The sequence below is a fragment of the Leuresthes tenuis genome, unplaced genomic scaffold (genome assembly GCF_036924035.1).
Source record: "Leuresthes tenuis unplaced genomic scaffold, fLeuTen1.0.hap1 SCAF_3, whole genome shotgun sequence".
Classification (NCBI taxonomy): Eukaryota; Metazoa; Chordata; class Actinopteri; order Atheriniformes; family Atherinopsidae; genus Leuresthes; species Leuresthes tenuis.
Window position 1 is genome coordinate 18996147 of NW_027325357.1, and position 25197 is coordinate 19021343.

General features: G+C 42.1%; 3 protein-coding genes across 7 annotated transcripts in view; 1 reads left to right on the forward strand and 2 right to left on the reverse strand.

Annotated features, from left to right (window-relative positions):
- The window catches only part of LOC140303537 (inositol 1,4,5-trisphosphate-gated calcium channel ITPR1), a 73049-nt gene extending 66024 nt beyond the window's left edge, over window positions 1-7025 (reverse strand). For all 5 annotated transcript variants that reach the window (XM_072382324.1, XM_072382322.1, XM_072382323.1 and 2 more), the window contains exons 1-3: window positions 6695-7025; window positions 5701-5818; window positions 2413-2483 (exon numbers count right to left, since the gene is read on the reverse strand). In XM_072382324.1, coding sequence (XP_072238425.1) covers window positions 2413-2483; window positions 5701-5792 — 163 coding nt within the window. In that variant the 5' untranslated portion in view covers window positions 5793-5818; window positions 6695-7025. The remainder of the gene's footprint in view (window positions 1-2412; window positions 2484-5700; window positions 5819-6694) is intronic.
- A 289-nt stretch (window positions 7026-7314) lies between these two features.
- Window positions 7315-13949, forward strand: sumf1 (sulfatase modifying factor 1). The gene is made up of 9 exons (XM_072382325.1): window positions 7315-7655; window positions 9147-9320; window positions 9431-9505; window positions 11157-11239; window positions 11398-11520; window positions 11615-11729; window positions 12031-12144; window positions 12228-12287; window positions 13417-13949. The coding sequence occupies exons 1-9, from the start codon at window positions 7395-7397 to the stop codon at window positions 13516-13518; spliced, it is 1107 nt and encodes a 368-aa protein (XP_072238426.1). The 5' UTR covers window positions 7315-7394; the 3' UTR covers window positions 13519-13949.
- A 527-nt stretch (window positions 13950-14476) lies between these two features.
- On the reverse strand, window positions 14477-24714 carry LOC140303540 (leucine-rich repeat neuronal protein 1-like). The gene is made up of 2 exons (XM_072382326.1): window positions 24303-24714; window positions 14477-17548 (listed from the first exon to the last, which is right to left on the reverse strand). Exon 2 carries the CDS (start codon window positions 17362-17364, stop codon window positions 15217-15219), a length of 2148 nt encoding a protein of 715 aa, XP_072238427.1. The 5' UTR covers window positions 17365-17548; window positions 24303-24714; the 3' UTR covers window positions 14477-15216.
- Between the last annotated feature and the right edge of the window lie 483 nt (window positions 24715-25197).

The following is a 25197-nucleotide window of genomic DNA, read 5'->3' on the forward strand; positions in this document are numbered from 1 at the left end:
TCCGAGGGAACTGCAACTGAAGTGCTTTAGTGACGAAATGTAGACACACAAACACGCAATAAATCTTATATTCACAGAAAGAGAATAACGTGAGACGGTCCGCAAAAGAAAACAAACAAAAAACAAACAGATTATGCAATATTTACTGCTGGTTTGCTTATGCAACTTGGCTACAACTTGGTCTATATCATTTATCTTTGTTATAATACAAACTGTTGCTGCTCTCACTGCAACCTCCTCCACAAGTTCATTCCCATATTATCCTGTAGTACCCATTTCCATCTCTGTTTTCTTTCCGGGAGCATTAATGCAGTTTTGTTTTAGCAGATCTGCAGGATGATGCAAAAGAAAACTACCAGAGCTCAAGTTCATGCCGGAGAGCTGGAGTGTGAGCAAAGGAGTGAACCAATAAATGTTGGAGTCGATCCAGATCACATTTCCTTAGATCTGTGAGATAGAGCTTTGGCCTTGGTGGAGGACTGCTCATTCTTTGTGTCCATCGAGTTTCTGCAAACGGTATAGACTGTGCATGGCAGAAACTCTCCAGACGCTCTACAGTGGATTTAGACTTACTGTCCGTGTCCATTTGAAGCATTGTGGCACTGTATTAGACAATCAATATGTTTAAATGTTTACAGCAGGGACATATGCTATAACTGTGTCAACTGCGTAATAAAAGATGGTTCAGATGGGACACACTGTGCAAATTTAGTACACACAATAAACTTGACAGCAGCGCACACAACAGAGACACAAAGACACAGACCTTTCTTTTGTGAAGGTATCAGTCTGTAGTCTGTAGCGTTTATGTTGTTGACAGCGATTGTCAAGGGGGTAGATCACATCTCCTGGGACACCAGAGACCCACTGAAGAGTTTAACTGTGTAGGTCACTGCTGAGATCAAAGCTCTCCTCTTTCTCAATGTTGTGCAGACTTCCTAACACTCTTGAGTCGGCACATGTGATTCCAAATGCAAAGTGTGAGCTGCATGCTGTCCAAAAAGCTTTAAAGCCAAACTGAAAGACTTTGACAGCAAGCTGATTCATTTGTCAAAATCAGTACGTTTATAAGGTTTAGGGCAATAAAAAAGTACTACAAAATGCACCTCTAAAAAAAAAAACCGTATCATAAGTGCTACAACTAATAAATATTCACATTATTATTATGTATCAGCTATTCTCTAAATTAATAGTTTGGAGAACAATGTTGGACAATGTCAAAATGATTAATTCCTGATATATTCCCTGCCAGACATTCCATTAATCTGAGGGTAACTGAACTGCACGATGTCTGAACTAGCAGAGTGGTGTGTTCTCGTAACCAATTATGATGACAATCTGACTAGGTTGGCCCTAGTAAAACACACGTATTCCTTTCGACATGGCACAAGTCTGAACTGCTACACTCACTTAAACTGAGACACATGAACAGCAGTGGTGGGCTGATTTGGCTCCGATCAGGTGTTCAGTTCAAATAAATCCCCCCGATTAGTATGCCAGAGTTTTTCCTCACAATACTAAGTGTTTAGTAAGCTTAAACATGTAGAAAAGTGATAATGTCAGCTGTTTGTATCCACAGCAAGTATGTTTTACATGACAGAGCTCACGCAGGCGAAACAACATTACGGAAAAAAAATTTATGTTTAATGTAATTACCTTCCTTATCAGAAGGGAAAACAAAAATTCTGCACTGCACATTTCCATCAATTCCTTTTCAACAGAAGACTCCTCATTTATACCCTCTTAATCTATGAGATGGGCCTTACATAATCAATAAAGGTCCATGCTATGTGACATATTTCGATCAAACCCTCAGCAGCAGCAAGAAAAAAATCCAATTTTTCATACATTTATGGCAAAAGATGTTCTGCAACCGCTTCAGTTTTCTCATACGTCCCATTTACTCAAACTGCAATATTTGGCCAGGCCTCTCCCCTGGGGATGTAAACTTGCAGCCTGAGAACTGTGGGTCATGAATTACACTTCCTGTACGGTAGCTAATAATAGCAAGTTCACCAGCAGTAACAGCTCAAGGCTTTTACTCAGATAGCAGCTTTGTTGTCGTGGGCTGATTTTTCCACAAATCCGAATCAGGCCTGATTCTCTCCATCTGCTTCTACTTCCACGGACGTGTACGAGCAAGCGAACTCACTCCCAATGAGCACACGTATGAATTGCATAAACAAGCAGGGAGACGTGCGGACACACACACACACACATCATTCACACTGACAAAGGCAGGCCTGTTTGAAGTCCAGTGGGCAGAGATATTGTGCTCGTCACCAAAGAAACACAGCACAACACATTCAGCAGTGTCTCTCACACCGTCCACAGTATAAACAGACAGCGGTTACTGTTATGATGTCTGTGCACAGGGGGGGGGTAGAAGAGAGCCGACTCGGTGCCTCTTACCTCTGAACTTCTTGGGAGGGTTGTTGAGGTCTCCAGCGTCTGGCTGGACGACGCAGCGGTCATCCACCAAGCTGCAAACATGGACATTTCATAATACTGTTAATCACACGGCACAACACGCAGCTGCGATGCAGGAAACAGATATTTGTTTTTGGGATACCTGGGTTTTTATTTAGTGATGTTTCAAATTCAGTGTGATGATCAGCATGTAACTAAGGTGGATCAGTGCTGTGTTTTTGCATGCCTTGGTGCTAAAATGCGGTCACGAGTCACGACTAATGGAATTCTCTTTTTTTTTTTTTCATATTGGAATATCGACCATTGCGTGGAATTCACTAGTTTGTTTGTCGTTAACCGAGATCGTTCGCTAACTCTGGCCAAGTAATGTTAGTGCCTAAACCCCATCTAGGTAAAAAGTTGTCATATCATTGACCGAACCTAACCCAGAAGGGAAAAAAGCAGCTGTCATTTGTTGATCTTGAACACGTGTCCCATGTTTAAAAACTTATGAATGATTGAGGGCACTCAGTCATAACAGCACCATCCAACCTTCCCCCAGCCGGCCTACAGACAAGGCAATGACATCCACTCGAATGAGGAAACAATAATATAAATCGTACTTCAGTGCAGCTGCTTGTCAGAGCGGTATTTTACAGGATTCTGTTATTGGTTGCATTGCAGGGAATGCACAAATGACCAATTGGGTTGTTTCGATCGGTGGACTTTTTGTTTTTAACTTCACGATTTGATTCACTCTGTTATCATTACGCAATCATGTGTTACGCAACCATCAGAACAGCTAAATCCTTCAAGTTATTCTTCTTCAGCTTAAAATTCTGATGTTACAGCGTCTCAGGTGTTTGCTAGTGTTCTCACTCCTCTGTGATCACAAACTATACACTTTGGAGGTTTAGACAGAAGACCAATAAGAAATCTATTGTTAGTTTCTAAACACTAATTCTATTAGTTAGATTAACTAATGGGTACCATTTTTAGCAGTACAACTAAGCACAGATACAATGAGTCAATAATGTCTTTAATCTGTGTCCCTTGGTGTGCAAGCTGGTGGGATAAAACTGCTCAGAACTTTGCATTCCCAACAAAACACTGATGTTCCCTTCTCTCACTGAGGGTAATCGGTTTTTTTCTTCTCTTCCTCCACAAAATAAAGAAATATTCTGGATTAGATGACCAGGGGGCAGGCTGGAATTTTTAGAGACAAATTTAGCTTTTACTGGCCTGTAATAACACTTGTCTGGACAAAGGCCAAATCCCACATCCATTCCAGTCCTTTTCTAGCAGAATGTGTACAGTTGTCCAAACAGACTTATCTGCCCCTCCAGCCTTTTACACCTAGAGGAACAGGAGACGCTCATCTTCATATGTGAACAATGTGGTTAGATATCGACAAGGTTGCTACTACACCTCTGAGCAAACGGGGCCGGTCGTGTGGAGGGTTCATTTTGAAGATTTCAACCTTTTTATTATTTTCACAGAGACTTCTCGTATGCTTTATTTGATGCTCGCAGAGTTTTTCCTCCTCCTCTCAGAATTCTGTCTTTCTCTGAGGGCAGATGATCCGAAGAATGCTGAGTTGGTGTTTGTGCGTGGAGCGGTTGGCTCGTGGCCAAAACTCTCATGACAATTTTTGCAAATGAGGGTGCTTTCATGTGCGAGTTGTGTGCATGTCTACGTGGGAAGTGCCTGAACCCGAGAAAAGGCCACAGTGTCTCTGGGATGAGTCAGTCTTTGCTGTGGTCATTCCATTTTTAATGAGCTGGTGGGGGGGGGGGGGGGGGGGGGGCATCCAGGACTCTGAGCTGATACCCTGATACCATTACTAAAACCAGACACATTACACTTCGAACTTCTTATGACGACACTGTTTAAACCAGCAAAACATTAACACGGACTTCCTGCTAACTGGTTTGAATGCACTCAGAACAAAAAACGAAAGGTACACACGACAAATGGCATTTGTGTCAAGTAAAGCAATAAATCACCTGATTTATTTTTGTCGGAGCCACAACATAAAAGTGGACTCTTAAAATGCACATGGAATGGGGATCGAATCATCCTACAAGTATATGCTTAAGTGACTAGTTTCAAAGGGAATAGGCCTTTGAACACACAGGTAAGTGCATGTCAATACACCTGAATTTCCAGTAAAACCTCTCTAATATCACATCTTTTTCTGTTTTCTATTATCAGAAGTTGTGACTGTAAAATCAGCTCATTAAGACCACGTGTCAACTTGCAGCTGCTTGACGCTGGACTCGAAAACGAAATCCTCATCTTATAACCGCATCATCATCATCTGACAAAGTCAACAGTCGAGTAACTTAATTTGGGTATACTGACATGAACGATGATCTCCCACAGGGAGAGTTAAAAGTAGCAGAATGTTTTCAACATTTTCTCACAGAGTCGCCGCATCAGACATGCGTCAGTTAATAACTTGACTTTGTTCCTGCTCGTGTACATTGGGATGAGGACGGTGGTCCACATAAATGTCCAAGCTGAGCTGTGAGCGCACCTCAACTCAACTGTACACGTAAACATGCGGATTTCTTTCGCTTATGAACTTAAAGCTTTGAAATAGAATATCATGTTTATTTTCTGTGCACTTTTAAATGAGAGCCAGGATTGCCTAAATGTTTATTCAAGCCTTACTGGTTTTCTCCTGTAATTCAAAATTGGAACATATTAAACTATCTAGCTCTGGAGCAAGGCCACTGACACACGTTTGTTCTGCCTTTAGTTGTATTGTTGTGTTTTGACTAATGTTGTTGCAATCAACACTTCAGAGCTATCGTAATTTGCCATTCTGCAATCCACCTCTATAGTGTTTCACATGTGAAGTGGAACTGGTGGAGAATGCAATATTGCTGTAACTGTGTGGGAGACTGAGTGGCTTTTAAATAGCGTTTTAACATATGGAGCACCACAAGGCACCGGCTAACCAGTTTTTTCATACCCACTCCTGCTGCCACTCAAACATTAACTTCATCATTAATGGCGCATTTGCCGCCCCTACGTTTCCTTTTCTCCTGACACTATCACTGTTGGGGTCACGCATGCTTTAAGGGCCACTTCACAGGTCTCCATCTGCTTTCACAGCGTTCTCCTGAGGGATAAACGGGAAAAGAGCAGCTACGCATCACACCACGCTGCTTACTCCCATTCTAAGACTAATCAGGGGTATCGATGCCCGTGTCACATGCAAACAAACTTTCATCGGGTGCATTACAAGCAAAGGATTTTGTGTGGCCAGTTTGACAGACATACCCCAGGGTGCTGATGAAACCGTTGGTGGATCCCTCTGCATACAGGGAGCAGATGTCCCCGATGTGTAAGAAGCTGGACATCTTATCCGACATGTTTGACACAAACTAGGGAGTACCTACTGGAGGATGAAAGGAGGAAAACACATCAAAATTAGATAACTGAGCTATGAATAACTTTAGTGTAAATAAGTCTGATATAACTTTAAAAGCTCCATATTTTCATTTCTGCCATGGTATTCAGCCCGGTTCTGTGTTGCTGGACTACACATTCATTCCCAGTTCACAGTTACCTGGGGCCACTGGAATATTTGAAGAGAGGCTTGTCTGAGAGGTTCATAGCTATCTGACTGCACTGATTTGCATAGAAGGAAATGAAATTTCTCTAATGTTACTGTAACCTGTTGGGTTTTTTTTTTTTTTTGGGGGGGGGGGGGGGGGGGGGGGGGGGGTGAAGAACAGCAGCAACCAGGAGGGTCTCGGCACCTGCAGCAGGTCATCACCACTGAAGTTGCAGTGAGTAGCTTCCACTTGAGTCATGTTTCATCTGACTGTCTCAGAAGCAAAGCCCCAAAATGCGGTTGACAAATCTTAAAAGTTCAACAGTTTACACTGAATTTGACCGTTGCAAGCTTTTACTAACGACATATGAGCACATTTAGACGAAACACATCACGAGAGCGCATCATGTTGAGGGGACTGTTCATCGGAGCACCAAAAACACGCCTGAAACTTAAAGGAGCACGGCCAGCCTTAATGCTGCGGGTTTTACTCGCTATACGCGATTCGTTATCACACATAGCTGCTCTCCAGTTTTATAATCGCTCACAGAGCTGAGTAGTTGCTCCACTATCAGAGAAACAAAGATCCTGCGCGCTCCTGTTTTGAACTGTGAGCGTTTTGATAACCATGTAAGGAGAGCTAAATCTTTTCCTCCGCTGAGAGGGGATAGAGATAGGAAGAAAGGATGGCCAACTGAGTTGTGCGCTCAACTTTACCTCGGTTGTGATAAATGCTCAGATGTTCAGCTTTCTCTGCGTGAGCTGAGACAACATGATTGTAGCTCTCCTCTCCACCGGGCCGATTGCGAGATCTAGCCGTGAGCGACCGTAATAATCCAATTCTTGACAGCTTTCGGCGCCTGTCGGAGCGCCGCGGCTGCATCCACTGAGGCGGGCAGGCACTGGCTGGCTGAGTTGCCTGGCTCGCTGCCACTTCTTCTGTATCTCAAGCGGCCGTTGGGGTGATAGCTGGGAAATGCTGTCCTTGAGCTCCCATCCTACCTCCATGGAAATCTGGACTAAACGAACGCCCCTGTGTGGTATCAAAACAGTCCGCGCGTGATGGTGAAAAAGGTGAAAAAGCAGAAAAGTCAGGCTATGTTTTTGGGCCAAACAATTATTTGATGGTATTTTCAATCAGCCGAAATTATTCAGTTTTACTTAAAATGAGTGACAGTTGATATTATTATAAGCCATGATAAGAATTTGCGACATATTTTGAGCTTTCTTTTTTTTTTCTTCCTTTTTTTTAACAGCAAATCCCCACCTCTCTGTGTGTGTGTGTCTCTCTGTCTCTCTCTCTCTCGGGCATGAAAGAGTTACGTTTGTTCCAGTGAAGCCAGCTGACTGACCACGTGACTTTGCGGAAGTCGTGGCATCAACAACATGAGTGGATCCTGACCCGTGTCTTGCAAGAATGATGCGTTATTTTCACTTACTTTTTATCTTGGCATTTGTGAACGAGGGCCTTTGTCTTCAGAGTTCATGTGGGGCGGAACAGGAGATCGCTTCCCCGGGAGAGGGAGGGAGCTGCGGCTGTGGCAAGCTGAAGAGAGCCGCTGCTGTGGACCCCAAGCAGGACAGGGCAGCCTCCGACGAACCGGCCCTTAAATACTCCGAAAGCGCGAGTGAGAGGACGTCTGAGGCGCACGGAGATGACAAGAAAATACAAAGTCAGGTATGCTGCGGTTCCTGTTCAGTAGAAAACTAAAGAGGAGGGAGATTTTAACAAACTTTCTTGACGTTAAAGACCAGGAAATGAGACAAGACGAGCATGCTGTCATTGCCATTTAATGAACTTCCACCATGGGATGCTGTTATTTTAAATGTGAGTGGATAAAAAGCAGATGAATGGCTCCAGTATGACTCCCAAGAATACATTTTTTTTTAGTCAGATCACAGGACAATTTGTCACTCCAACTCAGTCGATCCTAAATGAGCTGAGGTCCTGACAATGTGGCAGGAACTTTTTCTGGAAGTGTTCCGGAGGCTCTGCAGTCACTTTCCACAGCAGCCCTCTTTCTGTTTTTTAAGGCAGTTTTGCCAGATGGCCGATAAGATACTATGATTCAGTGCTATTGTTCCCTGCATGCAGATATTTCTTTGGATTATCCGAATCTGTCATTGACAGAGGCACTGTGTACCATGGATTATTAGATTCTCAGATTCCTAACAGTTTTTGGTTGAAAATATGCTTTTCTAGTCTTTTACAGCCCCTGAGCTAACCTTTTTTTTTCAAATGTGTTGCTGCCATCAGCTTCAAAATGGGCTTGTAGCACAGAAAACTGTTTCTGACTCAGTGATATGTTGTCTTTGTACTATTTCCAAATGATTCTGGGGTTCAATTGATTTCAAAGTTATGCATAAGCATTTTACGAAGCATCAGTTCTCTTTGGAAACAGGGTTGCGCATCCATTTCCTTGATGACTACTCTTCCTGTTCTTACCATTATTTTTGTTATATATTGTTATCTACTGCTGGTGTTGTCATTTATCTACTGCTGGTGTAGTTGGTGCCTTCAAAATTGTATAAATGTATAAATTGTAGACGATTGTTTGTCATAGAAATTATCAGAGTCAATGATTTAATCGTCACTATTATACTATAAGTTTACTGATAATTTGATAATTCCCATAACTTTTGTCAGTTTTAACAGTAATTTAAAAACAATGTCCACAGTACAGGACAGGAGTGCATTTAGCTGATGTCATTAAACCGTCAGCTGTATTAAATAGTGGAAACTATATGGAAATGTCTCTTTTTTTCTTGTCACTTATGTGTCTGTTCCGTCCAGCTGCTATCACACAGGTGGATGAAGACAGTTCCGATGACTGTGCATGTATGATCACAATTATCTCAAACGACTGTGACTAAATGCTTCTCTGGGCGCTCCGAGCTGTGGTTAGAGACAGGTGATGGTCAAGGTGGAGCCGTGTGCTTCATAGCCACCTCAGGGTGTTGCAGATCTCTGGACAACCACGATAACAGGCTCTGCACAATGCTCCCCCACTTCAAGGAAACTGGCCTCTGCTGCCACAATATGAAGCTGCTAGTATGATTCTGTTCCTCTGGTGTTTAAATTTCCACCTTTCTTAGATTATTATTATAATCCTCTTAATTTAACGCCATCCCAAGCCTGTATAGATTGTGGTTTATGTCCTGCTTACAGATGGTGTGGATTTCTGAAGGAGAGTTCCTGATGGGAACAGACAACCCGGGCATCCCTGCAGATGGTGAGAGTCCTCAGAGGCTGGTCCATGTGGACTCCTTTTACATGGACATCCTGGAAGTAACTAACCAACAGTTTCAGAGCTTCGTCAGTGCCACTGGATATATTACCGAGGTATCAAATAAGTCTGTCATTTTAAATTGAGAAGATGTGTTTTCTTTGTTTGTTTCGGTGTCATTTTGTCTTCGTCTTTGTTCATTCTATTTGTGTCCCTGTGGTTTCAGGCAGAAAAGTTTGGAGACTCATTTGTATTTGAGGGGATTTTGAGCGAGCCTGTCAAAAACCACATCACCCAGGCAGTGAGTATATTTTTTTTCAGCCCGTACAAACTTGCGCTGCAGCAGTAAAAAGCATCGTCGGAGCACTGTAGAAACGCTTGTGTTCACCTTGATAGAGGCTACAAAATGAGGACTCAGTCACATGCTAACAGTCACAAGCCACGTAATCGTTCACAGATGCACACTCCCTCGTGGTAGTTGCTATGGAAACCTGTAGCTTTCAGGGTCAGGGAGAGAAGTTCACACGCTTTGTTTTCCAAGTTGAGCGGAGTCTCTATTTCCTGCCTTTTGAAGTCAGCCCTGTATCAAAAGTCCCAATCTAAAATATTTCTACGTCTAACTCGATATGAAGAAATACAAATGCCTACTGACAGTGACGTATGCTTCCTACATATGTACCGCTGAGCCTCAAATTAGTCAAACCCATGCAAAAAATAAATAAATAATCACAATTGATCCAATCTGGATTGGATTTGGAAGAAATTGGATTTTCATTTGGTGACAGAGAGGGGGATCTTTCAGCTTCATGAAAACCATCTGCACGATGACGCTAACATCAGGTAGTCTGGAGAAAAGTTTGGTCCTGGGCAACACTGGACCTTCCAACAAAGGCATATTCTAAAAAAAACGTATAGCTGAACTGGTAAATAAAAAAAGTCCAGTTTGAAGAGTGGTTTCAAGATTTATGGAGCCCGGACTTCAGTCCCATTTAGAGATCTGTAACCTGTGGAGGAAAACAAAAGACCAGTGGAGACACAAACTTGTTACCAGATTCAACATCCATTTGATGGCAAAAAAAAGTCTACTAGAGGTGAATTATATATTTCAAATACCAGCAGTTTCCACATTACACAACTTCACCTCTATAGACTTTTAAATTGCAATATTTTTTCATTGTACTGCACAGGAAATGTGGAGTATTAATACTATGGAAAATGATAGATTTATTTACGTTACATTTATGTTGACACTTACAAGTGTGTCCTACATTTGGGGTGTGGAGGTGTTTCAAATAAACTAAGTGAAGTGATTGTACATGTGTGTGGGGTTTTTTTTAATTGTTTTAATCAGGATAGATGTAAAATGGTTCAAAAGCCATGCAAATATTGCATCTTTATTAGAAAACTATAAAAACGACAGAGTTTAATGTGAAAGAGTTTATATGTCTTTTCTTTTAGCTGTATTTTGTCTTTCTGTGTATTTTTGTTCATGATGTAATCGGGATCTTCTTCCAAAAATGACGCATCTGATCACATGCAGTAACATACTTGCACAAACGCATTACCTGGAATACCTTCTATACATAGTTTAGTTTTTTCTGTAGGTAGACAAAAAGACAACTAAGTACTCCTGCTGTTTAAGAGTCTGGAGAATGTCCATAGGTTGATTGTAAGAGGCCTGAGTGCATTAGGCCTCCCATAGACGAAAGACAGACAGCAGGCAGGGAATTCGCTGCTTCATCTCAGCTGTCATGTGCAGCCTGATCATGCGGCTGAGAGGGGGCTGTGTTCTCATTAGTGCAACAGCATTTAGAAACACTTGTAACATTGCAGTTGTGTAAATATAATTTGGGACAAACCCAGAAAGGGATTTGTTAGAGAAAAACATTGAGGAAAAATATGAAAGATGTATGATATCAGTCAATATCCAGTTACCGCCTCTTTGTTATCAGGTGGCTGCTGCCCCCTGGTGGCTTCCAGTCAAAGCGGCCAATTGGAAGCACCCTGAGGGTCCAGACTCCAACATCACAGATAGGTAGAAAAAGACTTTACCGTATATGTCGAAAGTAGTTTGAGAAATACGCTGAAACTAACCCATGTTTTGTTTCAGGTAGTCATCTTTCTTGGGAAAAGCAGAAATAGATAAGTAGCTGCTCGGTCACTGACGTTAAATGTGTTTGGGGTTTTTTGTAGGCTGGATCATCCTGTTGTACATGTTTCCTGGGCAGATGCTGTCGCCTACTGCTCCTGGGCCAATAAGAGGCTTCCTACAGAGGCAGAATGGGAGTATGCCTGCAGGGGTGGTTTGAAAGACAGGTGAGATATGTGCCCATTGAATGCCATGTAAAATAAGAGAGTATACTTTGGCATCTCTCTAATGAGCCTCCTGGTTTGATTATTGCACACACAGACTTTACCCCTGGGGAAACAAGTTGAACCCAAAAGGACAACACTATGCCAACCTCTGGCAGGGGGATTTCCCAACACAGAACACAGGAGAGGATGGTTTCATCAAAACTTCACCGGTAAGACCGAGGAGGAATGGACCGATGCCAATGTGGGTGTGTTTAAGGATGTCATATATCAGGTTAGGCAGGGTAATGCAAGATTGCCTGCAGATTTTTTTAGCTTTTTTAGTCTCCTTTTTAGTCACCTGTTACCTCCTAGTCACATAATTTATTCTTCTCCCTTTATCACTTCACATGACTTCTATAGCTGCACATGGAGACCAACATAAATCCAGATTCCACTCCACAATAATGTTGTATGTTGCTCTTAAAATACACGCTTAACATTTTCCAAACAATTGACCAACGTGCCCTCCAGGTGAAGTCCTTTCCTGCCAATGGTTTTGGAATATACGACATGGTGGGGAATGCATGGGAGTGGACCTCAGACTGGTGGACTGTGCACCACACGGCAGAGCACCAACGCAACCCGGTAAAAACAACGTCAAATCTAACTTTTTGTCCTTTATTGTCAGGAGTTCGGTTTTGGCTCTACTGTCTGCTGCTCTCTTTCAGACGGGTCCTCCTTCAGGTACAGACAGAGTGAAGAAGGGAGGCTCATACATGTGCCACAAGGTAAAGATGGCAAATGTTTCAGCAGCATTATGCAAGTTATTCTCTATTGATTTGAAAAAAAAACCCGATTACGTTGATATAGATTTCCAAACGAGGACAGTGTTTCAGTGCATGATGTCATCAGTTTTTAAAAAAGAAATCGCCCTGGATGACTGGATTTTGTGAATAGTGAAGTCTTTCACACAACAGTTTGGCTTGTGTGGCTGTTTTGTTGCAAGTACTGAACCCGGAAAGCTATTTACATTAATTGACAGTAACATTTCTGAGAATAGTAGTATTTCTCTCTTCCTGTTTGACAACAAAGGGAAAATCCCATCTCTCCTTCCTTCCTGATGTTTGAAACTCATAGTGCTTGTGGTTGCCTGGTGACGGAATCTGCATATGTACATAACTGGTTTTCCAAAGAAGTTGTGATCCTGTATGAAATGTGCCTACAAATAGAGTGCAGGGATTTGTGAATCACTTAAAGATTGAATTGAAAATAGTACAAATGTTGAAAATGAGCGAATCTGTGCTTTTGAAGGCACATTTCAGCAAAGCCTGTCATCCCACCAGACTGGGAAATATGTCTAATTTTTTGAATGATTGATTACTTGAAGTGTCCACAAATCCATCGTAAAACTCTTGTCTTGCAAAGAAAATATTACATACAAACAAGACAGAGAAATGTGGCTTATTAAAGATGGACTGAGGTGAATTAGAAAACTTCTGAGATGCAATGAATCAGTAGCTGAAATTCTGTTTGAAAATCATGCTCAAAGTGTTCTCGCAGCTGAAGACAAAAGGGGCCGTTGTGCTTATACCTCAGCAGCATGACTCTGTCAGGAAAGAGTTTAGGTAACAACAGCTGAAATGTTGTCTAGAAGCTGTATGACTGAATTGTATATGAAGATTAATGACTTTCAAACAACTGCATACTGTTTTTTTTGTGCACGTGTGTGTGCATGTGTGTGTATATCAAGTCCCCCAGTGCCAGTGCTTGGCAGATATGCACGAACAGATTCAGTTGAAGAGAAATGTAACAGCAAGCCTGGCTTTCAATCAGTGACAAATCAATGACAAAGCAGTCTGAGGATTATGGTTTGATTGATAGTAATTTTCACTCCCCCCCTCCCCCCACCTCCTACAGTCTTATTGTTACAGATACCGATGTGCCGCTCGAAGCCAGAACACTCCAGACAGCTCAGCCTCTAATCTCGGTTTTCGCTGTGCCTCTCTGGAGAAACGATGACCCGACCTGCTTGTCTTGAACAGAATCCCCTTAAAAATGCTGCTTCCTAGCCCTTGCGTTGAAGTCAGGGTTAATCCATCACAGAAGTATTTCAAGTTGATGTTGATGTGTTTTGCTGCCATTTCATTTCATTCGTCTGCGTCCGAGGATGATTTCAAAGAAAAAAGAAAATGGTGTCCTCGGTTACTGTATATATTTGAAAAGAGCTCTAATTTTACAATTTCATATCTTTTTTGACTTTTTCAAATGAAATGTGCAGTGTAGAAAAGGCGAATAGGTTTTGTTTTCTTAACATCTTTTGAGCAGATGTGTGATCTTGTCACTTGTGATTTTTATTATCAGCTGAGTGAGGACAGGTTGAAATAAAGACCAAAAGTCAAGTCTTGTTTAATGACACTGTAAAGTTGCTGTAAAATATAATTTTGCCAACACATGAGTGTTTCTCTTTGTGTCTTTGTGAGTTATCTGGGGTTGTTTATCTTTTTGAGAGATTTTTGTTTAATCTTAATCTTACTTTACTTTGTGATTTCTCCAAAGTGGTCATGAAGGTTGTTTTGGAAGCATTTTTTCTACCTTGATTTCAGTGAAGGTGTTATATTATATTGTTTGTACTAAAGATGTTAAGTTTCATAATGGTTTTGTTTACCCAGTTTGATAAGTAGTGGTTATCTGTAGCATCCACCAGGGGGCAGCAGCTGTTCATATCCAACTATTGACATAATGTAATCATAAGCACTAAACTTAAATAGTATGAGCTCTGTAGCTCTGTAGCCTGATGGATCCTGGTAGTGAGCACTGTAACTTTGTGGCTTAAGTTATTTTTTTTAAATACAATTAAGAATCCGTATAAAACTTATGGCACAGAGGAAAACTCCAGTGCTTGCCTCGACCTAACAGGCAAAGCACTGACAGGGAAAAAAAGGAATAAAAAAATCTGCGAAAGAACAAAAATGCTATTTATTATTACTTCTTTAGTATACATGGTGCATGTGTAAATACGAAACTAAGCAATTAGCAAAAAAAAAGAGAATTCTAGCCAAATAAAACGAGTCAAAAAGTTTCTACTACACCTTAATAAGCAGAAAAACTTAAAAGGTTTTAACAAATGCTTGCTTTTCTAGCATTTATCATACATTTATTAGCAAACTAAAGTCCTACTCTCTTGCTGTGTAAATCCAAAAGTTCAAAGGTATAGTTGATACAACATTACTTCACAATTGCTAACATTAAGTAGACATTTTAACAAGTCTAAACCCCGCTGTCAGCTTTTATTTGAAGTTCGTACAAACTTCTTTATCTATCAGTGCACAACAGATTAACTGTTTTACAAAACAGAGAAAAAAGAACATTGATTTCTACTAATGCTGCAGTAACACAGTCTGCCCCTGCTGCAGTGTGATTAACCCAAAAGAAAGTGAGTCAAAAATGCACCACAGAAACAGAGTAGAGCAACTAAGACAACCTGGAGGCTAAATACAGCTGCCGTCTTGGAGAGTCCAGAACCATTAAGAGATATAGATTAAACAAAGGCGATACGCTATACTAATAAAAATCCTGCTTTTGATCACTCTGCCTCTAATTAGCAAAGCTGAGGATACAAAAATCACTTGCCACCCACTTTTTGACTTTTGCACCAAAATGGCAAAAGTGTGTCTTTTTGTGCTGCTGGATAGGCTCTCAGGCCTCTGTCGCCAGTCCTCACCACATGTAATAACTACGAGTGGTGTCGACAGGGGAAGGTTTCCCCTCTGTGCTGCCATCTTTGTCCTTCTCCCCCTCAGCCTCCCACAGGTTAATAAGTGGAGGGTAGAGCTCATTAAGTGGGATGGAAGAGGTCTTCAGCATGTATTTCTTCAGGGAGTGATGGTAGTTTTTTCTCTTCCATCTGCGAGCCATGAAGATTCCCACAGTGGCCAGACTCAGGAAGGCCAACATGGTCGACATGACTGCCAACACGGCCGCGCTCGGGTGCTGGTCTGACAGGTCCAGTGCGAACGTAGAGCTACGTGTTGTCACGTTGACACAAGACTTGTGCGTCTGTAAGTGGATGTTGGAGACTGTGAGACATACCTCGTACTCGGTGGCAGGTTGGAGGTGTGTGAGGTTGTACTCATGGACGTCTACAGGAACGCGAGCTGTGTAGGTGATATGTGGGTTGTCGATCTTCATCGTGGCTGAGGCCCATTTCAGGTTGGAGGACATGACATTGGAGTTGACTTTCCAGGAGACAAGGATGGAATGAGATTCTGTTTGCTTGACAAAGATTTTCATCACCTGAGCGCTGTCCAGCAGGGTACCATTGACGCGAATGGTGGCGACCCATGTGTCGGCACCTTCCGTGTTCTGTGCCACGCAGGTATAACGACCAGAATCTTCCACCTGCACATGAGACAGCCGCAAAGTCCCTTCACTGCTTAGGTGATAGCGCTCTGACACAGTTTCTGTTGTGATTTTGATACCAAGGGGAGTCACCCAGTAAATTTCAGGTTCCGGTTCAGCCATTGCCCGACAGTCGAGGCTGACACTCATGCCCAGCTCAAGGTTCAGGTGGCTGGGGAAGGTGTCATGGGATATGAGGGGAAGACACTGCTCTGGTGACACCAGAAGCCTTAGTCCTCTAACCCGTTGGTCTCTAAATTCTGGTGGGGAGATGCACAACATGGCCAAAGGCTCCATGAAGCGCACTGTGGTCTTGTTGGAGCTCATCCACTGAATGACACAATCACAGCGCAAAGGATTGCTGTGAATACTGATCTCACGTAGGTTAGGCAACACCTCCACAGCATGTTGGTAAAGGCCAGTCAGAGCATTATTGTTAAGCATCAGGCTCTCAAGGGAGGGCATGTCCCTAAATGCTAATCTGTGGACATAAGAGAGCTTGGGGTTGTTGGTAGCCTCCAGCTTTGTGAGTTCTGGCAGGTTGTCCAGGGCATAGCGGTCAATAGACACTAATTCCATCATATTGTTGATGCCCAACTCCTTAAGACGTAGCATGTTTCGGAAGTCTCCCTCCTGAATTTTATGAACTGGATTTTTGTTTAGATCCAAGAATTTCAGATTGGGAACCTTTTGAAGGGCAAGTTGAGGGATTCTGACCAATTTGTTGTCATAGAAAGAAATACTCTCCAGACTATCTAATCCTACAAATGCATTCGCTGGAACATCAGTGAGATCCATGCCTGCCAGAACTAGACTCCTCAGGCTTCCCAGAGGCTTAAAGTTCATGTCGAGGAGGCCAATAACTGGGTTCTCCCCGATCATGAGGATCTCAAGATTAGGTGTTTCTTCAAACCAGCGGCTGTCAATAACGTGGAGCCTGTTTGAGTTGAGGTGCAGCCGCAACAAGCTGCGCAGGCCTGCAAATGCTCGAGGTGAGATGGAGTTTATCTGGTTGTGGTTGATGTAGAGCTCCTGGAGGTTGGACAGGTTTCCCAGGCAGTGGTCTGGCAGCTCACTGATCTGGTTTTCCTCTAGGTGCAAGGTGGTCAGATGGTTCATGTTTTTGAGGCCAACAGCTTCAACCTTGGTGAAGTTGTTCTGGGATAGGTCCAGCTCTGTCAAGTTGAACAGAGCCTGCAACTCTCCGCTGGTGCGGGAGATGGCGTTGCTTTGAAGCAGTAGTACCTGGGTGTCTGCTGACAGGTTGGTGGGGATGTGCGTCAGCCTCAAGTCATTGCAGTCCACTGTAGTTGCCTCCTTGTAGGTCGACTGAGGGGTGAACCAAGGGCGGATCTCACATACACATAAATGAGGGCACTCTTTGCCATGCACAGGGGACTGAAAGGAAATGAGAAATCCCACGCACAGCAAAATCTGAGGAGGCCAAAGCTGGGAGCTGAGCGCCATGTTTACTGCTCTCTCTGCTCACAAAAGTTTTAGATGAGATACAGTGTTTGAGAGAAGGCCGTGAAGGGATGGTTAATGGTCATTAGTCTTATTCACTGCTTTAACCAGCTGCTTTAGGTCCCGGATGGTGATTACTAAGCCAGGGAGATGTGTTTGTAAAAGGCAGACATCTGGTCACTTCAGCCTGGAAAACAAAAATGAACAGAAACAAACATTAAAGCAACAACAATTGAGTAACACTGAAAAATATAATACAGTAAAAGCGTTGGCTTGTTTTTTGCTGGGTTAAAAAAAATGGCAGTGGCAGATGTCTGACAGATATTTAGGGGCCTAAGTTGACATGTTCAATTGGTCAGAATGAATCTGGCTGGTTTATCTAGTTTCTGATCTATCACATAGACATTAATCATACCTTTTAATGAACTTTAACACAGTTAGATAATGAGTGCAAGTTTTAAAAGGTATTTCTTTAGTGTGCATTCATGTAAAATTATATCATTTATTTACATGTAGAAGTTGATTCTAGTTTTGCTTCCCTGATCAATCAGTCTCCTTGTAAATTGCCAACATGTTTTTCGAGTCGGTTTGATTATCTGCACACCAGCTCAGTATCAGTTATCCTCCTGAACGAGCGTGTGGGACGACCACAGCCTGCAGTTCTGGCTGTGAGCCCATTACACAACAAGCTTAATATGCAGGGAGTGTGAGCTCTTCACTGTTAATCACTCACTACTTATACAGGCTCATGTTAGACACTCAAAGATATGTGACGTGAATTTATCTTTTAATTTACTTTAATTAGGTCTGTTTTTGCTGTGTGCCAGACTGACAGTCAGAATATTTTATGCTTTTTGCTTTTATTAGTCAATTTGGTGTCACAAACCCCCATGATGGATGTTAAGATAAATAGCAAGTACCCAGTTTTCTCATACCGATATGAGAGTATTATTCATGGAGAATAAATCTGTATTTTTGAAAAAATCCTCTAAATGAGATACTATATATAATCAATTGCATTTGATTTTTTTAAACACATAACAGCTAAATAGATTTAACAATATCTTTTGGACTTGTTTTTGTATGCTGACATCACATATAGAAGCAATTCTTTTTTTTTATTTCAATCTTCTGCTTTTTTCAGAATGACAAAACAAAAAAGGTAAAAAGAAAAAAAAAATTCCAGCAGAAGCATAGTCATTACTCAGAGACAGTCTCCTTTTGTAAGTGTGACAGCCTGTGCTTTCTGTAGCCAGTTAAGCCATTAGCCTGTTTTTCAGTACTTGTATGGTGGATTTTTGCTCATTATTCCTACAAAAGGCTTCCACGTCTGCTCTTTAGAGGTCTCTCCACTGAATTCCAATGGTATTTAGATGAAGGCACAGTGAGGGTCATGGCAAAACCTTTTGACTGCATCTCTTTGGGTAGTTCATTCTTTTATTTTTACAGGTATTTGAAATCCTTAGACTTTGATCTTTACCTTTTTAAAAATGTTCTGCATGATGGTAATTGATCAAATCACTTGTTCTCTCTACCAGTAAAATGTTCCCTGTGCCACTTGAATTTTATTATTTTTATTATTATAAAATTTTGGACCTTGAAAAAAAAAATCCTTCACGCTCGAATCTCATGGACAGGTAAATGTTTTCATCGTGCATATTTCCTTTTAGGGCTGCACGGTGGTGTGGTGGTTAGCACCATCACCTCACAGCAAGTGTGTTCCAGGTTCAATATCCAGCTGGGGCCTTTCTGTGTGGAGTTTGCATGTTTTCCCCGTGTATGCGTGGGTTCTCTCTGGGTACTTCAGCTTCCTCCCACCATCCAAAAGAATGCTTGTAAGGTTAATTTGTGACTCTAAATTGTCCCTAGGAGCATGTGTGTGGTTGTGTGGCCCTGTGATGGACTGGGAAACCTGTCCACCCTGCTTCTCGCCCAATGACAGCTGGGACAGGCTCCAGCCCCCCGCCACCCGACAGTTGGATTAAGTGGGTATAGAAAATGGATGGATGGACATTTCCTTTTATGAACCTAACAAAAAAAACAACACAATAAACTGACATAAATGTTGGAAAAGAGGAAAAAAATATTTAACTTTAGGCCTCTGTGAGACTGAATGAGCCAACATGTTTAACAGTACCCAAACCTTTACATGCCCCTCTATTAATAGAGAAACAAAGAAAGATTTGGCTGTGACAAACAACCAAAGTGCCAACTTCTTGTATGACTAATACTCCTTTTCCCATTTGTCTTCATTCTCACAGACTACAGCTGAGCATCCTTTGTTTATCTGCAAACGTGTGTGTGTGTGTGTGTGTGTGAGACAGAGACACACACAGAAAGCTATTGTTTCACATCAAAACCGACAAGTTCTTCTAATATTTACAAAAACAAACAGATTGTTTTCCCCTTCAATGTGCTGTCTCTTCACGAGCTGTTATGTGCTGACACCATTTGCATGAGCAATACAGAATGGAACACAACGCGGTATAGAGGAACGACACATTGAAGTCGCCTCTATTAATTCAAACACACCAGGAGAGTGGCAGCGCATGGGAAAAGGATTTGTAATGAATGAATCACAATCAGGCACAGACAGCATCAAAGCACACCTATGTTTTCCATGTGTCTACGGTGCCCAGTTTCAGGTGCTGAACTCTGCAATGACCCGTTCAAACACAAATACATCTGATTCTGTCGGTGTGACTAAAGCGTGGCAGCAGACCTTGCACCTTTGCTTGGTTCCATGGTTCTTAATTGGAAATATGCGGAACATGTAGCATATCCTTCTGTTTTCAATCAACCGTCATCTAATTTACTAAATGATCCATTCACTATGCAGAGCTTTAATATGTTGGGACTTACGCAGTATACGCTTGTCTGCCTCCACAAGTTGCACTGCACAAATATTAAACTGGAGGGGACACACGAGTGATCTTTGTTTCCATGCTGAGGTCATGAAACTCAGACACCTGGCACCAAGTTTCTGGCAGCCTGGCAGCACTATGGGGGTCTATATCTGTTCCCACCTATCTCTCACTGTGTGTGTGTGTGACCTTGTTGACACGAGGGAGGTTTGCTGAGCACATATGCTCTTTCTCAATAATAGCCTTCTTCATAATCACTGCAGTGCACAAACTCATTCTCACACATTCCCCTACGCAGCAATAGATATCTGTTATTGGCCTCAGACCAGCTCCTCTGAAGCAGTAGGAGTGGTATCCCACCTGTTCATAACCTCTTGCCCACTGCCACTGTGTTATTGTGTCTAAGGATTAAGTTTCTTTCACTCAGATTTGATGCTTACATAAAGGACCAATTCCACAATGTGGAAATAGTCATTAAAACTACCATCAAATTATACCAAAATAAACCCATATTAATAAACTCCTGTTCCCAGGGAGGTGACAGAGATTACAGCTTTGGCTATTACTCTGATTGCCAAAGCAGGATCATACTAGTTATGCACCAGCAGCTGTATCCTGAGCATCAGAGGCAAAAGAGAAAATTCACATTAAATTCATGCTTATATGGTTATCTACATTGCATCCAGCTCCACACAAAGCACACATTTTGTTCCATTCCATCACCACCAGCCTTCTTTGAGTCACCGATTTTGACATTCATTCATCCATACTACTGGAAAGACGCAGAAAAATCCTTCAAAAGCTCCATATTATCCAGCTGACTGTCTAAGTTGAAGCCTCCAGCGCTGGGATTTACTCTCTTTTCGCACCCCATCAGTATGAGGTTTTATTTTGTGCACACGTTACAGATACAAAGCACACTGACATCCCTCTACAGCTACCTGTGTAACAAGATTTACTAATATTTGCACTCAGTTCATATAAACTGTCAGAGGATCACTTGCCCTGAGGTGCAAAACAAGGCAGCAAAATGTAATTGTGGGACATAACAAGATTTGTCTGCCTCATGTGCAGGCCTGACAAAGACGTTCATAGGAAAGGTTCCCTAAACAATACAGAAGGCAAGATAATTAGAACAGTAAAGGAACACAGACCTGCAGTTGGATCCAAGATTACCTCTTTTTAAAGTTATGCAACTCAGGTGTTTGTATGTGGAGGTGGCAGTCACAGTAGATGGGATTAACAAAAGAATCCTTCTTTTGAAAGATGCTGAAAGACTTAATTCACATAAAATTGTGAATCTTAAGTTGTTATGGAGTAACTTGGGTTTGTTTGACATTATACCTTCAAAGAGTTTAAATGCAGTGCAGCTAATTCTATACTTTACCATATGCCACTGGCACTGCCAGCAGGATTACACACTGCATCATTTTTCCCAGGAGGCAATGCTTTCACCCATCTGTGTCTGGGGCCTTTTTTCACACTGGGTACAAAATGTGAGCAGTGTTTCTGAATCAGCAACTACACACCCAACTCAGAGATGCCGTCACCATGGCAATAGCTATGCCACCAGCATATCTGTTTCGTAAACCAACTGAGAGGACATGTGAAGCTCTTAGTGCCATCAGGCAGCCAAAGCTGCCGCTGGTGCAAGAAAGTAATTGCAATAGAACCAGTAACAAAAACAACAGAGCATATGGTTCATGCATGTAAATATTGTGCATACAGCATGACCAGCAAGCATAGCAATCTGCGTCATAAATGCTTGTGGCATATCTGATACTTGTCTATATCCCTTTACACCTTATTGCAATGATGTATTTCCAGATTTCTGCACTAAAACTATGTTTTAAAAGGTTTTAATTCAGAGCCATAATGTGGCACAAAGACACTAAGAAACACTGCCTAATCTTTCTCCTTGCCCTCACCATGCTGCCCTGCCTAAGAAATATCACGCATCCTCTCCATTAGTATGCAAGCGTCTCACTTCATATCACAGGGCGGCTTTGGTGCAGCCGCTGTTAGCCGAAAAGCTGAGAAGAGTAGTGTGGAATCAGAAGGATGCATGTCCACTCAGTCAGAGAGAAGACATAAAGGGGGAGAGGAATGAGAGCTCTGCTTCAGCTGGAAGTCCGCAGAAGGAATTTGATTAACTGAAAATGCAACAGGACTGAAGGTACAATGCAAAATCCACTGCTATATTTGTGGGGAATGGAATGAAATTATGCTGCATATTGAGTAAGAGGTAAGTGAGGTTTAAAAGTTGCAGGGCAGCAAACTGTCTCTGCATTTCTATTTACTGCAAATCCATATAGTAGCCATATTTCCCTGTGGAACAGGGATGGATCTTAACACATTTTTTTCCTTTCTCGTTTTAATTTGTCCTCTCTCTTCTTTTTGCCCACATCCTCCCTCCTCCACTTCAGCTCTCCTGACAGTCACAGTGTCTGTTGTCACTGGCGCATCGATCAGTCATACTGCCTTGCCAAAGTCTCTCATCTCTGGGGAATACCTACTTGAAACAATGCAGACATCAGGGAAACTTAACCTGCACCGTTTACATTGACCTACAAACCAATGAGAGCATGCCAGTAATCATGCTTTTTTAAGCATGTGCTTTTAAAAAAAATAATTTTTACAATGAATCTCCAGTTTTTGGTGGTCAATGTAAAGTTTTTTTTGATTGGACTGTAAAGTCCAATACAAAAACACATGAAAAATCTATATTTTTCTTTCATGGATACAAAGACAAAGCCCCTGACTCAATCCCAACATCTTGACAAAACATTTCAGTAGCCAATCTGTTTCCACACTTTCCTTCAGATCACACTCTCAAAGGGGGGTGCTCAGGCTGTTGCACCCTAGTGTCCCCTCCACTGCTGTGGGAACCCAGACACCAGCACATGCTGCAGAGTTAGACCTATTGCTCACAATGGCTCCAACCCAAACAGACACAGTCACACCAAGACATGTCTTTGTTTCGGAATTTTCTCACACTCCTCATCACTGGAGGAGATACGTCACAGAGCCTTGTGTTTGCCAAGATTGGGGGAAGGTACCACAACCTCCTGAACTGCCCTATGATTGGCTCACTGGGTGACATCTGCATTAAATGTGTCCTTTTATTTACAGGACAAAGTCACAAAGTTGCATGCATGTGCCGGATAGCAGATCAAGAGTCACACAATGCATAATTTTTCCTTTTGGTCTTAGTTAAAAAAAAGGATGACTTAACAACAGTTATGTTTTCATCATTAGTGATCTTCTACTCTTTTTGTTGCATTAGTGATGTCAGTAACAGGTGCCCTGTAATGCAGCAGCTGAGACAACGGAGCCTCCATGACAAAGGTGACCCGAAAGATGCAAAGCCCCACTGTTTTTCCTGCTTCTGTGTAGAAATAATGTTTGTATGACACCCTCCTCCTTGCCTAATTTTTTTAACACCTTCTGGTTTTCCTTACGCTCAGGCAAAAGGGGGTAGATTTGATTAAACTGATGAGCCAAAAGCTACCACTCAGCTGTTCCAGCAGAACTCTGCACAAATCTAAGTGATACTGCAGTTTGTGTTAATGACACACTACAGTATTAGTTGGTACGACGCAAGGAAGCGCTGTTGGCGAGGTTTAATGCTGAGGCATTTGGAGATGGATTCACACAATGTTTTGCCCTCATAACGCACAGACTTGGTCTATGTTGTCCTCCCTCTATGCATCCTCTATACGTCTGTACTTGTGAAATGTTTATAATGATCGCACACCATGTACAGGTAAAATGCAATATATTGATGAGATTAATCACGTATTGCAATAAATGCTGTGCAATAATGAGTACTTACTGAATTTTTTTAGATCAATTTTCCGTATAATCACATTTGATTTGTTCGGCTTAAGAGCAATATTTCCTTTTGACGGCAGTAACACGAGGTTCCACTTATTGTTTCATTTCATCTTTGTTGATCTCGGCAGTTTTTAAAACACTCTGATCTGATTCATTTTACCTGGTGAGATATCACTCAATTAAATCGACACAAATAACAAAAAATCAGCACATTCATAAAACAAATTGATTTTCTCTCACCTATGAAGCACTGGATCCTCTGTATACGCCAGAATGCTGCAGGCTACTGTATCTGACACCAGCCAGTATCCGCAGCTCAAGGAGGATGCGCGAGAGGTGGTTTGTGTTTTTGGGGTATAAATAATCAGCTCTGTTAACCGCGAAGAAACAGACCTGTGAAAAACACCCAGGTGGCTGCAGTATCCACTTGACTCCAACCGCTGTTGAAAACACAATGATACTTCAGAAGTGAAAAAAGGCAGCAGCGCGCAGCATCCAGAGACGAACAGCTGCCCCCTGTGCAGGTCAGCTGGACTGGAACACGCCTGACATCGACTGTTGTGCCCATACAGGCAACCACCATCTGTTCTGTCATCGCAACCATGGGAACAAAAGTCCCACCCTACCGACCACAAGCAGCGATGTGCAAATTATGGTGTGATGGAACCGCAGGAGGAACCGATGACATCTGAGTGCACTGACAAGATGTCATTGTTTTTTAGACTTCTGTTGCTCTCTTTGTCTTTTGTCGCTCATCGGGTCAAAATGACTCAAGTTTGTTCCTGTTTTTTTTTAGCTTTCAAAATGAGTGTATTTAAGTAGATATCAAAAGACGTTAGGTGCCATGTGTCCACGTTTTATATAAATTTAATGATCTACTAATTAATTATACATAGTGATAATGGAATGAAATGGACTTTAAAGTGGACCTCATGAGTCTCTCTCTCTCACACACACACACATGCCTGTGCAGTGTTCTTAGGGCATCACATTGCCTACCAATCACTGTGGAAATCCTACTCAAAACCTACCCCATCTACTCATACCTAACCACAACCCTGACCTAATTTCCTTATGATGTTTTGCCTCATTAGGGTATGCATTTTGGTGGTGGTGGTGTGGTGGGTAGCACTAT

Coding starts and splice junctions, on each gene's coding strand:
- sumf1 (XM_072382325.1), top strand. CDS start 7,395: ATGATGCGTTATTTTCACTTACTTTTTATCTTGGCATTTGTGAACGAG. Junction 9,506..11,156: donor AAAACCACATCACCCAGGCA/GTGAGTATATTT, acceptor CTTTGTTATCAG/GTGGCTGCTGCCCCCTGGTG. Junction 12,145..12,227: donor CAGAGCACCAACGCAACCCG/GTAAAAACAACG, acceptor GCTCTCTTTCAG/ACGGGTCCTCCTTCAGGTAC.
- LOC140303540 (XM_072382326.1), bottom strand. CDS start 17,364: ATGGCGCTCAGCTCCCAGCTTTGGCCTCCTCAGATTTTGCTGTGCGTG.